The 15,429-nt window shown below is 40.6% G+C and overlaps 1 protein-coding gene across 16 annotated transcripts in view; it reads right to left on the reverse strand.

The window, feature by feature from the left end:
• NBEA (neurobeachin) overlaps positions 1 to 15,429 on the reverse strand; it is a 748,862-nt gene that overhangs the window by 393,692 nt on the left and 339,741 nt on the right. For all 16 annotated transcript variants that reach the window (XM_075919178.2, XM_075919174.2, XM_075919172.2 and 13 more), the window contains one exon: positions 1,212 to 1,276. In XM_075919178.2, coding sequence (XP_075775293.2) covers positions 1,212 to 1,276 — 65 coding nt within the window. The remainder of the gene's footprint in view (positions 1 to 1,211; positions 1,277 to 15,429) is intronic.

The raw sequence follows: 15,429 nt of genomic DNA on the forward strand, positions 1-15,429 counted from the left end.
CTTTGGACAGGATTTTACAAGTCAAGTTTATCGTATAGCTTATTATTATGTAATAGATAAGCTACAATAGTGCTCAGTAAATGATTCAGGCAGGATCACTGCCCCATTGTGATACATGTTCTACAAACTCATGCAGAGACATGGGGCAATGATCCTGCCTGGATCATTTACTGTACACCATTGTAATATAAATATTAAAGAATAATAAACCGTATAGTAACCTTGGTTTCTGTAAAGCTACTTGCTGTATTATTTTTGGTATTTCATAGTCACCATATGATAAGAATATATGACTGATCCACGTATGACTTTATCATAGAATTACGCCAAAAAAATGTATGCTCCTTCAATAAAGACAACATTTCAACAAGGAAAGCTGTTTCTATTTTGTTAATTCCATACTACCAATAAATGAAACTATAAAAAAAACTGGCAAAAAGTCTTCAACAAATATATTATGATGAACATTTTTTGCTCAGCACCACATATCAGCACCAAAAACATTTAGGTTTGAAAGGCTTCTAGTTTCTGGACAATAGATGTTATACAGGTAATAGAAGTGATAGCTACATCTGTCTTGGAATATCTTCTGCCAGCTAAGCCAAAGAGTGCACTGCTATTGGCCAGATGACTGGTATGGAGTACTGGAAAAAGATGGCAAAGAATGAAAGATAAAATAAGACACAGACTAAAGTAATATTAAAATTACTCCAGTGTTAATGAAGTATCTAACTAGCAAAACCAGGTAGCTTACATATATTTGATGTTCAATGTGTTTTATGTAGTGTCTTAGACAGCACCAAGTAGACTAGAAAAAAATAATTTCTCATGAAATGAGTATAAGGAAGTGCATCTGTATAATGAATACTATACTCCTAAAACAGATGGTGTGGCAGATGGTTTTCAGATTGGGCTCCCTAGATCCTCCGTGTAAAACAACCTTGCTACTCAGTAAGATAGTGGCTCAAATCTCAAATAAACCTCAAATCCTTACATAGCACACAGGGTGTTTTCAGTAAATTAATATGAGTTTAACATTTTGTACCTTGTTATATTAAATATTCGTTATGCATTGTATTTGCACAATAAGTTTATCTTAATTAAAATGGCCTTTTCTCGAGTCTTTCTGGAGCAGCTGGTGAGAACGTAGTATCACCCAGTGGAATGAAATGTAAAATGACTACTTGTCCAAAAGCTTTAAAATTAATTACCTTCCTTCATTGATGAGCTCAATAAACGCAAGTCCTGCATTCTTCTGAATAGAATTCTGCCATTCCTAAAGGAGAAAAAATACCATGTTTAAAAAGCAGCAAGGGATTTTAACAGGAAGCCTAATTTGACCTTGATGAGTGTCTGAGGATTATCTGATCAAAATTTTGCATGGGCTTGTCTGCCCACCATATGCTTTGTCTTTTGAAATGCACCTTTTTAATTCTGTAACATAATAACTAAAATTCTATCAGTGATAGATGAACAGATCATATAGCAATAAATTGAAATACGATGCTAAATTATATAACAATTTAGAGACATGCAAGTTTCTAATGCCGGCAAATGGATGGGTTCAAAAGGATACCATAAATCTTGATCAAGAACACAAATGAACTCTCTTGGATAAGAGAGCAAGAGAAAAAGCATTTCTAAATTAGTCAACTCAGCTCATCCTACTGTCAAAACAGTGTTTTGCATACAACAAAAAGTCCCACATGTGCTATGATATAGCCTGCTTTGAAATGGGAATAGTTTAAAATGCTGTAGGGCAGGGGTTTTCCAACTTTGGGTCTTGGCTTGAAAGGGTAAGCCTGTAGCTGGCTATGAGATGCTTTGTTTACCTGAGGGTGTGTCTAGACTACATCCCTCTGTTGGCAGAAGGATGTAAATGAAGCACTTCGAAAGTGCAAATGAAGCCGGGATTTAAATATCCCTTGCTTCATTTGCATAATCATGGAGCTCTTTTGAAAAAGCGCTACAGTAGAGTCTGGATTATCTGACCTTCGGTAATCCGACATTCTGCTTTATCCGACCCTGCAGCTCCCGGGGACAAAGCGGTGCCTGCAGGAGCGGCATCAGTGGCTCCAAGAGAGTGACGGGGCAGCGAGCGAGGCCATTCACCCAGCCCGCGCCCTGGAGCTGCTGATGCCGCTCCTGACGGTGCCGCTTTGTCCCCTCCCTGCAGCACCCGGGGACAAAGCAGCGCCGGCAAGAGCAGCCTCAGCAGCGCCAGGAGAGTGACAGGGCAGCGAGAGGGGCCATTCTCCCGGCCCGCGCACAGGAGCTGCAGGAAGGGAAGGGACCAGGGCCAGGCAGGGATGGGGACCAAGCAGCGCCAGCTCTAGTAGAGTCCCGATCATCCGACATTTTCAGTAATCCAACCACCTGTCAGTCCCAATTAAGTCGGATAATCAGGACTCTACAATACTTTGAAATTGAAACTGCAGTCTAGAGACAGTTCTTTTGAAAACGGGGCACTTTTCCAAAAGATCCTGTAAACCTCAGTCTAGACCGCAGTTTCAATTTCAAAATAGCACTTTTTCAAAAGAGCGCCATTAGATGATTATGCAAATGAAGCTCACTTTCGAAGTGCTTCATTTACATCCCTCTGCCAACAGAGGGGTGTAGTGTAGATGTAGCTTGAGTGTCTAGAGGCATAGCCACTTGCAGCTCCCAGTGGCCACTATTCCTGGCTAATGGGAGCCGAGTGAAGGGGTGAAGGCTGGGCTAGCACTTCCCACAGCACCCGCTGGCTGGGAATTGTGTAATGTGGACACTGGGAGTGGCCATGCCTGCAGACACGCAAGTAAGCAATACATCTTGTGGCCAGCTACTGGCTTACCCTTACAAGCTGTGACCCAAAGTTTGAAACCCTTTCTTCATGGAAAACGTGCATGTGGCAGCAAAGTCCACCCAAACACAGTGTGCAGCAGGCTAGTGTGCACCCAAGCTCTCTTCAAACTAAATGTTTGTACAGATAAACCCCTTAGTTCCAGCATTTCTATATGTGGTGTTAATTCAGTCTTCTTTACTGGCCAAGACCTCACATCTCAGCCTTAGGAAGTAGGCAAATTTCATCCACTTATTGTCACAAATAAAGTAACAGAAGTTGCACAATGTCACTTCTGGTACAAATGATACTCACATAGGTCTTTAATATAACAAATCTTACCAACTCGACCACACTGTGTTCCAGAAGAAGCATAATTCTTTATGTCTAACTATTTGGGGGGGGGGGGGGGGAGGGAATGTCCAAAGAACTCTTAGTTCAAAGATCAAAGGTCATATAATCATAGAACCATAAGGTTAGAAGGGACCACAGTAGTCACCTAGTCTAACCCCATCCAGATGCAGGGTTTGTTGTGTCTAAACTACCCAAGACAGCAAAGCAGCTTCCATGACAGTTAAGGAAGTCTATCTTGAGATGCCACTTAAATCTGCTATCTTGAGATTTGAACCCATTGACCCCTTGCTCTGCCCTCTGTGGGAAAAAAACGATTCATCTACATTTATATAGCAGTCTTTCAAGTATTTGAAGACCACTATAATGTTCCCCCCTTAACTTCTTCATTTCCAAACTAAATATATCCAGTTCCTTCTGCTTTGCTCATATGACTTGCATTTCATCTCTTTGATCATCGCTATGGCTCACCTCTGGATCCTTTCCAGTTTCCCTACATCTTTTCTATACAATGGTGACCAAAACTGGATGCAATAGTATCGCTGAGGCCTAACCAGCAATGAGTAGAGCAATACTGTCACTTCCGTGACTCTATTAATGCAACCCAAAATTGCATTTGAATGTTTTCAACAGCACAACATTGAAGACTCATGTATCTATGCATTTGGTTTTACTACCACTGTAGATTTGTCTATGCTGAATTTCATTTTGCAGCCAGGAGTCCAGTTCTCCACTTTATCAAGACCCCTCTGAATTCTAGCTCTATCTTCCAAAGTGTCTGCATCCACCCACCTATGTCTCATCTGCAAATTAGATTAGTATAATTGCTAATCTTATACCCAGGTCATTAATAAAGAAGTTAAACACCACTGGACCCAGAACAAATCCAAGTGGTACCCCATTTGAGCCCTCTTCATGTTTCTGCTCCTGCTTGCCCACTCCAAGGTATGCAGTGGGAACAAGACACTGGGATGCAAGAACGTCTTAATGCATCTAATTCTGCATATAATGCCTAAACTTGAAGAACTACAAAGCTTTAACTCCTTTTGCTAAGAAAGAATGGAAAATAACTATTAAAGATAATTTAAATGACCATTAATAAATCAAATTCTATTAACATGAACAAATATTCCAAATAGTCTCTTCAGCTGCAAACAATCAGTGTCACATTAGAAATGGAATGTAGTCACTCTCCAGTTCCAAAATGCTTAAATATACAGGACAAACAATTTTCTATGTATTTGGGGCAAGCAAAGAGCTGGGAACAGTTGAGATGCTTTGAAGAAGTCAGATCGGACTGGCCTACCTACTCTCATCTGATAGGAAAGAAGTTACTCACTCTGTGCAGTAACGATGGTTCTTTGAGATGCGTGTCCCTGTGGATGCTCCACTCAGGACTTGGTGTGTCCTCGTGCCACCAATCAGAGATTTTTGGTGAGCAGTGGCACTTGCACTGCACACCCAGCATCTCGTGCCCCTGCCATTTGTTGCGTGCACGCGTGGCGTGAGACCCATCTGTTCCTTTTCCACCTGAAGTCCCCTAAGACTCCAAGCAGAAGGGAGGACAGTAAGGTAGTGGAGCACTCCCAGGGACACACATCTCGAAGAACCATCATTACTGCACTAGGTGAGTAACTACTACTTCTTCAAGTGGTGTCCCTATGGGTGCGTCACTCAGGTGACTCAGTAGCAGTATCCACCAGATGGTGGTGGGCACTGGAGTCATTTATGTAGAGGAAAGGAGGACCGCATCTGCCACACATGTGGAGGGTATTGGTCCCTTCTGCAGGGTGTAATGCTGTGCAAAAGTGTGATGGGAGGACCATGTGGCTACTCTACAAATGTCCACTAATGGTATGTTGGTTAGGCCATTGTTGTGGCCATCGTACACGTGGAGTGAGCCCTTATAATCTGATGGCTGCCTGCCACGAAGTTCATAAGCTGTATGTATGCAGCTGGCAATCCATTTGAATAGATGCTGTGCTGAGACAGCTGTTCCTGTATGTGGTCCAGACCATGCTACAAAGAGTCTATCTGATCTTCTGGTTCCCCTGGTATCCAGGTAGAACACAATCGCTCATTTTGCATCTAACGTGTGCAATATGGCCTCCTTGGAGGAGGTATGAGGTTTAGGAAAATAAGCGGGTAAGTAAATGGGTTCATTTAAGTGGAAGTTGGATATAACCTTAGGGAGGAACTTTGGGTGAGACCTGAGTATCACTTTATCCCTGGTAAAGGTAGTGAAAGGTGGGTTTGCCATGAGGGGCTGCAATTTCGCCTACCCATCTTGCTGATGCTATTGCCACTAAGAAGGCTACCTTCATGGATAGGTATTGTGGTGATGTAGTGGCTAGTGGCTCAATGAGTGGCCAGGTGAGCGTGTCAAGAACTGAGTTCAAGCCCCACAGTGGCAGGTTCTGGGGAGCGCAGGTTTGGGTGTGTTTTCTGCAGGCCTGTGAGAAATCGCTTCACCATGGGATGCACAAAGAGAGAAGTCATCCACAGGTTTGTGGAATGCCATGGCCACCTCCAGATGTACCGGGATAAAGCTGATGGAGAGACCTGTGTTGCTGAGGTCCATGAGATACTCCAGCACAGTAGGTATAGGGGCAGTATTGGGATATAAACTGCATGTCGTGTACCACTGTTGAAAGCGTGGCCATTTGTTTTGGTAGGTTCTCCTCGTGGAGGGCCATCGACTGTTCAGTGGGATCTGTTAGACTCTGTCCGAACAGGTAACTTCTTCATTCTGGAACCATGGAGAGCCATGCTGTGAATTTCAGAGTTTTGACTTTCAGATGGCATGTCCTGCCATGGTGCTGGGTAAAGAGGTTCGGTACCGCAGGGAGAGGAATGGGTTGATCTATCGATAGGTAGTGTAGGTAAGGGAACCAGAGTTGTCTTGGCTACGCGGGGGCCATTAAAATTATGGTGGCCTGGTTGGATCAGATCTTGTTGATCGGCCTGGCAAGAAGAGGAATTGGTGGAAAGAGTAGGGGAGCCATCCAGCAAATGATGAAGGCATCCCCCTCAGATCTCTTGCCCAGTCCTGCACGGGAGCAGAATTTGTGGCATTTACTGTTGAGTGGTGTTGTAGATAGGTCTATAGTTGGGAAACCCCATTTGCGAAAAACAGAGAGAAGAATATTGGTATTGAGCTCTGACTCGTATTGGTCTGAGAAGTGTCTGCTCAGTTTGTTGGCCTTCATGATCTGCTGCCCCGGCATATGTGTGTCGGTTGGAGTTATGTGGTTCCTGATACACCAGTTCCAAAATCTGATTGCTTCTGCACATAGTGAGTGTGATTGGGCACTCCTGTTGGTTGATGTAGAACAGAGGGTGTGTTGTTCGTGAGGACACGAATGGTTCTGCCCTTTACCAGGGGAAGGAAATGGGTACATGCATTGCGAATGATCCTGAACTCTAGAATGTTGATATGGAAGTGTTTTTCCCGCTGGGACCAAGTGCCCTGTATTGACCTTGCGCCACAATGGGCACCCCAGCCCATAAGTGATGCGTCCATCATAATAATTACTAAGATATCTGGGTGGTGGAAGGGTATGCCGACAAGTATGTTGGTTGGAGAGGTCCACCAGTTGAGAGACTGCAGTACTGGTGGAGGAAGAATGAGGTGCTTCATGAGGCTGTGTCGGGTTGGGATGTAGGAGACTGCGAGCCAATGCTGTAGGCAGCGCATGCGTAGTCTTGTGAATAGGACCACAAAGGTTGTGGCTGCCACATGCACCAATAATTGGAGGCATATCCGGACCATGGAAAAAGGAGTCTGCTTGACTCCCAGAATGAGGTCGCAGATTGCCTTGAATCTTTGTGGTAGGCTCTTGCTGTCGCCAAGTCTAGGAGTGCCCCCATAAATTTTGTGTGTGGGCTGTATGGTGGACTTTTGTATATTGATAAGCAGGCCAAGACAGGAAAAACATTCACTGGTAGCAGTTGTCATCATTACAGTTTGTTGATGAGTAGAGCCCTTGATAAGACAATCATCGAGGTAAGGGAAGATGACGACTTTCTGTCTTCCGAGGAAGACTGTGACTACAACTAGAGTATTTGAAAACACTCAAGGGACCATAGAAAGACCAAAGGGGAGGACCTTGTATTGGTAATGGTCTTGACCTACGACAATCTGAGAAATCTCCTGTGGGCCGGGTGGATGGTTACATGAAAATATGCATCTTGAAGGTCGAGGGCTGAGAACCAGTATCCTTAGTCCAGTGCAGGTATGACAGTTGCCAGGGTCACCATCCTGAATTTTGTGTTGAGCATGAACTTGCTCAGTTTCCTGAGATCCAGGATTGATCTCCATCTTCCTGGTTTTTTGACTCTTAGGAAACAGTTGGAGTAGAACCCTCTTCCTTGGTATTCTGTGGGAACAGGTTTTGTGCCCCTAGGGTGAGTAACGTTTGTACCTCTGCTCATAATAGGGGCTCATAAGATGGGTCCCCGAAGAGGAACAGGGTCGCGGGTTGGGTAGGAGGCATGGATGTGAAGGGGATTGTGTAACCTGAATTGATAATTTCTAGGATGCATTTGTCTGTAGTGATTTGGGCCCACTGTTGGTAGAAGGGTCTCAGATGGTGATGGAAAGTGGCATTGGAATGCACTGGAGCTCTGGGGTGATCACTCAGACACCAGACCAAAACTTCAAATTTGTTGTTTGTGTGAGGTCAAATGAGCGGTGGAGCACTGATTTTGCTGAGCCCTCCTCCTATTAGGGAGTTGCTTAGGCCTGTTGTCATATGGTCTTTGGCCTTTGGTAGGGGGTATACTTGTGTTTCTTATTAGGTGGGCTGTACATCCCCAGAGTGCGGAGTGTGGTGCGAGAGTCCTTCATTGAGTGTAGGAACTCATCTGTCTTAGTGACAAATAGCTGTTTTCTATCAAAGGGGTGGTCCTCCATCTTCGATTGCAATTATTTTGCCCCTGTGCCACCTGAATAGTGAATCATACCTGTGCAAATCATTTCAAATTTGGTAGCATTTTACACCCACTTGGCACAGGTGACTGCACAAAGTGAAAAGTCCTGGAGAATCACCACTATATTATTTTCCAAGTTAATATTTGACAATATCTTGGTTTTTGATATTACATGTGGATGCTCAGGGACAAGTTGGTTAAATTTTGTTAAAGTAATGAAAAGTAAAAGGTAATATTTTCAACAACAAGATTCTACAACAAAAATGCTCTGATTATAAAGATTAGAGATCCTTAAAGTCCTCCAATGTCTATATTATTCTCAGCAGACTCTAGCAAGTGAATAATTAGACTTTAGGAAGTCTAACAACCATCCTACAATTCTCATTTCACTGTAAAAGAGGATTGTAATCTCAATTAAAATTATCTTTAGTGTAGTCCTCTCTTTTCTGTCTCCCTGGTAACTTAATTGGTCTGAATATTTTATTTCCTCCTTTTTTATTGCAACATTGAATCTTAATTGAATATTGCACTCTAAAATTTTAATAACCTAGTTAATTCCTCAATTACAGTACCTTAATCATAATTTCTTTTCCGAGAAACAATTCAATTATAATGGTCCTTTTGTTTCTGTTCCTTGAATATGCCTAGAAAAATAAGTCGATCAGGTCAAGTCTATAGCTTTGACCCTCCTTTTCTTGGGAGCAGATTTTCTGGGTTTTACAAAATCTTCTCCAGTCTCCATGAAATCCATATGGCTTACTCTAGGATCATCCTTGATTTGAATTTCATGTTGCAAGATGTCTTACTAATGGGGTGGTCACGTCATATCTCCAAAGTCATGATCTAAACTATCATCAAAGGAAAGGCTCAGAGAAAATTTCATTTAAATTACAGAATTTAAATTATCCCTAAGGTAAAAAGAACAGCTCTGGAAAGGGAATGAAGCCTAAATAAACTTGCCAATACTGATCAGAGTGAGGACTGGGATCTAAGGACTCCATCTCTATCCCATTACTTTTATCCTTCTACATCCTGTCTCCCCTCCCCCCAGCTTCAAACGCACTCATTCCTGCTTTTTAGGGTACACAAAAGATTTTAAAAAAGCGGTCCTGAACACTGGCTCTGTAGCTGGCTGCTGCTAAGTGAGAATAGAAGAGATACAACATTACATATGGGCTAGTTCCCCATGTAAATTTTGAGCTAATTTTAGGACTTATCAAAGACACCTCTTTGTACTTTCCTATTCTCCTAACATATGAGCTCCAGAATGACTGGTAACATCCTCCTGGAAGGCAACCAGCTGGGTAAATCACAGCAATGAAAGAGGGATAGGAACTTTTGGAAAATGAGATTCATATAGATCTGCTTCAAATGAGGCTTTTCATAGATGGTACAAAGATACCTTTGTGATGGGCACTACAGATTGTGGAGACAAGGCCACAGCCTTCTATCTTTTTGACTTGCTAAGAAACTCATGTTCACACCTTTTTCTGTCTCCCTTTGAAGCATATAGAGCCATTTCTCATTGAGTCTGCAATTATATTCTGCAGAAATTGACAAATTTAAACGTTAGTTTATTAACCTTAATTTCCACTATAGAATGATTATTGCAGCTTGGCAGTTGCAAAATTTTATCTGATACACATGGCTGAAATAAATCATATTAACCTTTCTAAATCAGAATATTCAGAATGGAGCAGAAAACATTTGTGAGACTGAGGGTGAGAGCTGGTAGATTAATCTCCACACATTCTGTCCCCTTGGAACCAGCTAGCTCTTTCCATTCTCCAGGATATACCACATCACTGTTTCCTACCAGTAAGGTCTTTCCAGGTTATATCCAGTAGGGAGCCTTTTCCACTCTGGTATCTAATACCATTTACAAATAAAATATCTGATAGGGCAGTCAGTGAGAAATATATTGACAGACTGGGAAGTTAAGGGGTGGAAGGTACTGTAGTTTTCTCTTGCAGGACTGGTCCAGCAAGGGCACCGAGTACACCCAGATCAGAATGTCAATGAAACAGGCATAAAGGTATATCCCCTGGTCCTTTGGAACAACCAGGATCTTTACGAAGACCCAGGTATAAATGAGAGACTAAAGATGAGAGTGTGTTGATCACTGAGGGCACATCAGAGAAAGGGACAGTGCAGACCATTCTATATAGACTGTCCTTAGACTTTATGGGGCCTTATGCACCCCTCCAATATGTGCCCCCCATGTGACTTGTTCCTGCCCCCAACTGTGTTCCCTGTACTCTCACTGAATTTATCAGTAAGAGGACTAAATGCCTGGCTGCTGCAGAGACTGCCACTGGGCTCTGCTACTCACTGGGAGCCAGAGCTGCTCTAGCCTCCAGCAACTAGAGAGCCCAGCTCATGTGGCTTTTGACCAGGAGGAACTGGTGACAGCATCCATCAGGTAACTGTGCCCTTCCAATATTTGCATGCTCATGTCACCCAATTTGGGGCACCATTAGGATGGTGGCAGTTGGCCCTTCCTTACTTGTTGTCCAGGTGATGCCCCACATTTTTGGGTACACTGCACAGCCACATATTCTGCGTACACATAGGAATGGCCCTGATCAGAACTGTGCAGAGGCTGAAGTGGGTGGAGCTGACTTTGATCTTGTAGCAACCTGGTTCCGGTGTAGCCAGGCAGCACCTGTTAGTGAGGCCTTTGCTGAACTGCAGCAGTTAGGTTAAGAAAAGCCTCTTCCTACTTGGATTTTAACTGGATTCATGACAGAGGTTTAAACAGGTAGGAACTATTTTGTAAACAACCATTCTGGGCCTCAGTAAGCCAGACAGTTACTGTGATTTTGGAGTCAACCATCCCCTCCCCACAACACTGTTCGGGTTTTGTGAACTTCAGTGTCCTATGCAAATAGGTCTTCATAGTGCTTTTTCAAATAAAAAGTATACAGGGTTCCTATCCCCAAGGATTCCAGAGCTTTGGCAAGTAGGAAATAAACACCTCTAAAAGTGACCAAGAGATATACATGTTGAGATTCCTGAGAGTGGACAAGTTTTCAACAGTGGTTCGTGTATTTATTTTAAATGCATGACCTACACATTATTTGAATCTGGCCCATACACTCCTTTCCTTCTACTTACTTTCAAATGAGGTCCCAAAAAAGGTTCTTCCACTTCTCTTTTCCTCCAAGTCTTTCTGGTTTCATAAACCAGCCTCTTGCTTTACAGACTGTCATCCACTCTAGGGCTGATCCAGAACCTGAAGACTGAATACTACCATCTATCTCCCCTCTGCTCCTGTAAACCTGCTAACTACCCGACTTAAATGAGAAGAGTCCAGCATTTTTCCCATGGGGAACTTCACAGGATTTGAGCCACACCCTCTCAGGGCATGTAGGTGAGAGAAATTGTCTCAAAGACTTCCTACATTGGTTATCTTCCACACTCCACTCCAAGTGTAATCTCTCTGCCACGTATCATTTGCAGTAGTAAGGGCCAGGTTCAGGTGAAGGCTAACACTTCCATTTAAAATAAACAAAATGAGCTCCTATGTCAAACATTTTTAGACCCATAGCTCTCTGCTAAAGTAGTCTGGCTTTGGGGGTGAGTCCTTCACTATTTTATTCACGCCAAGCTTAATATTGCAGAGTGGGTTCCAGCTTCAGTCCCTGCCAGTTCTGGTTCACTGTAGTGATTGTCCCCTCTAACACACCCCTTCCAGGATCTTGTTACCCCATGGGGAAAAAAACTGAGTTTCGATTTTGCACTCTTCTTCCTTGGTGTTACAGTTCATTAGGTAAAAAGGCTTTGTAATGTGGGAACCATTCCTAAGGTACCCCTTGGAAAACCAAGTCCTACATCAGGTCTGGCTATGATTGGAAGGGTTGTGTGGTAATCATTCAGATTGTTTATGGTAACTGAAGATTACCAAATAATTCATGATGCGCAGCTATATCTTGATCTTTGGAAACAACAAAGATTCCATCACTGATCAAGAGCCATATTGAAAATTAGGTCTGTAACTGCCTGGCATATTCTACGTGTTCAACTGAATATTTAAAACGCCTCAAAGAGCAAAAAGAGAAAACGGCCAGCACAGCTTTGTACAGATCATAGAATAAACACATAAATAATAAAAATTGGCTGATTATTTTTGAAGAATACTACAATTTAACAAATCTTACTATAAGGAGAATTGACCTGATATACAGCAGCCTAAATTACTAGATTGTTAATTACAAATCATTAACCTCAATTATTTCTCCTTGTAGAATGCCAAACAAATTGCTTTCCCTTCCTTGATGTTTACATGCTTCAAATATTTGTAAATGATTTTCATGTTATGGTCAAATTATACACATTTAAATCTAATCCTGCAAACACTTAAGCATGTGCTTGATTTGAAGTCAATGGGATTACTCGCATTTAAAGTGAAGCACATGTCTAAATGTTTGCAGAATTGTCATGTGTTGTAATTAATCACGTGCTTAAATGTTTAAGGTCTGGAGTTTTACATCTTTTACTCTTATTAGGGTTTGTCTCAGAGAAAGTTGCACCAATTTAAATCTGTTTTTAAATTGACATAGAATGCAAACACCTGTGTGGGCACTGTAATTTTGCTTTAAGAGTGGCTTACCTAGATTTATTCTAAATCTGTTCCTAATTGACTAAGCTAAACCAAAATAAACCACTCTCAAACTGAAATAAGAGTACCCACACAAGGATTCATACCATTTAACAAAATTAATTTAACTGATACCTAAATAAAACCAATTCAACTTTTGTGAATAGCCAAAGCCCTTAATCATTCTTAATACAGAGAGGAACTATACATTCCTCAATACACTTTCCATACATTGCCCAATATTATCTTGATTTTTATACAATAATCAACTTCAAAGCTCAGATCTGCTTTACTGTGCATTCACTCAAATCTATGACAATTTGTTTACTAATGCTATAATTCTTTAAGGCTATCAACATTATCTGACAATTTCATTTATGTAAACCATTCAGTACCACAACTTCTCAAAGAAACTATATTCAAAACCTATTTACATCTGAATTGCAAGACTGAAATATTGAAAAAATCTTCATCTCTGTGCAAATCTCATAAGAAGTTTCATTTGTTAATGAAAAGTAAATCATTTTTGCTCATTATGTGTGAAAGTCCCCTCAATTCCCCAAATGGTATCCCTTGGGAGATCTTGTATGCAATGTGTAATGTCTAAAATCCAAATCTTTCCTTAAGGAAGGGAATCAGGAACAGATCTTTTCCTTGCAACTCTCTAGTCCCTCCTAAAATGCTTCCTTTGCAGACCCTTGGGTTATCATTTTGATTAAACATAAAGCACAGTGGGAAACATCCCTTTTAGTTAATCAGGAGAATAAATGAAACAACTTCAAAACTGTCAAATACTGAAGTCTGTTAGTTATTTAGAATTCAATTTGTTACACTGATTTATTGTAAAAAAATAGCAATTTTGTATTGTAATTTATAGTTTCAAACAGGTGAACAAGTAATGTATTTTAAATAGAAAAGAATGTCTTTAGTATTTAAGAAAATAAAGCTCTCTTGTTGACAGATAAGGTACAGAAAAATGTAATAGATATCTCATAAGGCTTTATTATAAAAACTTGAAGAATCCTATGGGATAAAATCACTCAATTTCTTCAGAAGCTGTACCTCTGAAGAGGGAAAACTTTAAAAGAAATCTGGAAATAATTAGAAGCTATTGTAGCATTTAAAAAAAGATTGAAAAATTATTAAAATCTAAATCTGCTACATATCAAAGAAGAAAATACAATAAAAAAACTAACGTGAAGCACTTTTTAAAAAAAATGCATGGTTTGAGAAATCTGCCACTCAAGGCAGCATCACAGCTGTGACACATAGAACTAGGCTATGGGGAACAAAGACTATAATCAAGCACAGATCTTGTCAAATATAACACATCTTCATCATTTTTATGGGAAAATATACTGCACCCAGCATGAAGAAGCCTGTTTTATTCAACATGCAAGTCATTACATATCAATTTTCCAGAAAAAAATATTTTAAGTACTTGAAGAACCATTTTTGTTCTATGAAAATATAAAAAGAAGAGACGTCTAAAATTATTTTAGTTTAATGAACTGAGTATTATTACAGCTAACTATGAGGAAAAATAGAGACATACACACTGAAAATACAGAGAAATCAATTCTTAAAACCAAATGATGCACTATACCTATAGAAGTTCCTTAAAGTTTAAAATGTATTTTTCACAGAGACTCAAAATTCCTTTGGGGGGAACGGACTTGATTGCATATCCTTCAGAGTCTAAAAGGCTGCCCATATGAAATGAATTATCCATGACATGTACCTTCAGACATCTGTAATGTGATATTTCATGTAAATTTAGACCATACCTTGGACTTGAGCCACTGGCAATGTTAAGTTTATTCAGGAGCTCAGATAAGAAAAAATATTCTGACATCCTCGCTAATCTGTAGTCGTTAACATGGAATTTCTAACATAAAGAGCATAAAAGCATCTAATTTGCTGTAGCAAATGAAAGGAAAACAAACTTTGCATTTCCCTTTCCTTTTTCAATGTCTAAAGTTACCTTGTTCTATGCAAACAAAATCTTACTTTTCAAAGGTTTCTAGATCATCATCTGTCTTTTGAAAGACAAAGATATACATAGCAAACTTTTTATAAGTAATCTGGAGAATGTAATACATTTTGAACACTCATTTTAAATAGAGATTTGCCTAGGTTATAAAAAAACACAACCTTAGTTTGACACACATTTTTAAAAAGCACACAAAACATGTAGTGCTTTCAATCCGTATTTCTCAGGTCATCTTATGGGGAATGGTAGGTATAATTATTTTCATTTTATATATAAATCAGTGGCAGTATTGAGAATGGAACCCAAATCTCCTGACTCCCAGTTCTGTGGTACACACAGAGAACCACGCTATCTCCCTACATGCAATTTCTCAACGTCTCTTTCCTCTTAGCCAGTATTTTCAACTATTCCATTCTTATTAATATTCTTTCATATTTATTTTGCATGCCCTGATAACTAATTTCAAAATTAAACAGAAAAGCAAATCTATAAAATTAGTTTATTTTTTAAAATATTGGGATTACAAGCCTGGTGCTTTGGTATTACTACCTGATGTCATACAACTTCCTGGGATCATGCTCGTTAGATTCTTTGTAGAAGTAATATACTCTACAATGATAAAGAAGTGGGGAGGAGAGTTACCCCACTACATTCAAACCCTATGATGATCAGTTCCTATAGGAACATTTCATGCCATTCCATTAGAAAGCAATATTACAAGGCAATTGTAAT

Source organism: Pelodiscus sinensis, chromosome 1 (assembly GCF_052426305.1).
Source record: "Pelodiscus sinensis isolate ZL-2025 chromosome 1, ASM5242630v1, whole genome shotgun sequence".
Classification (NCBI taxonomy): Eukaryota; Metazoa; Chordata; order Testudines; family Trionychidae; genus Pelodiscus; species Pelodiscus sinensis.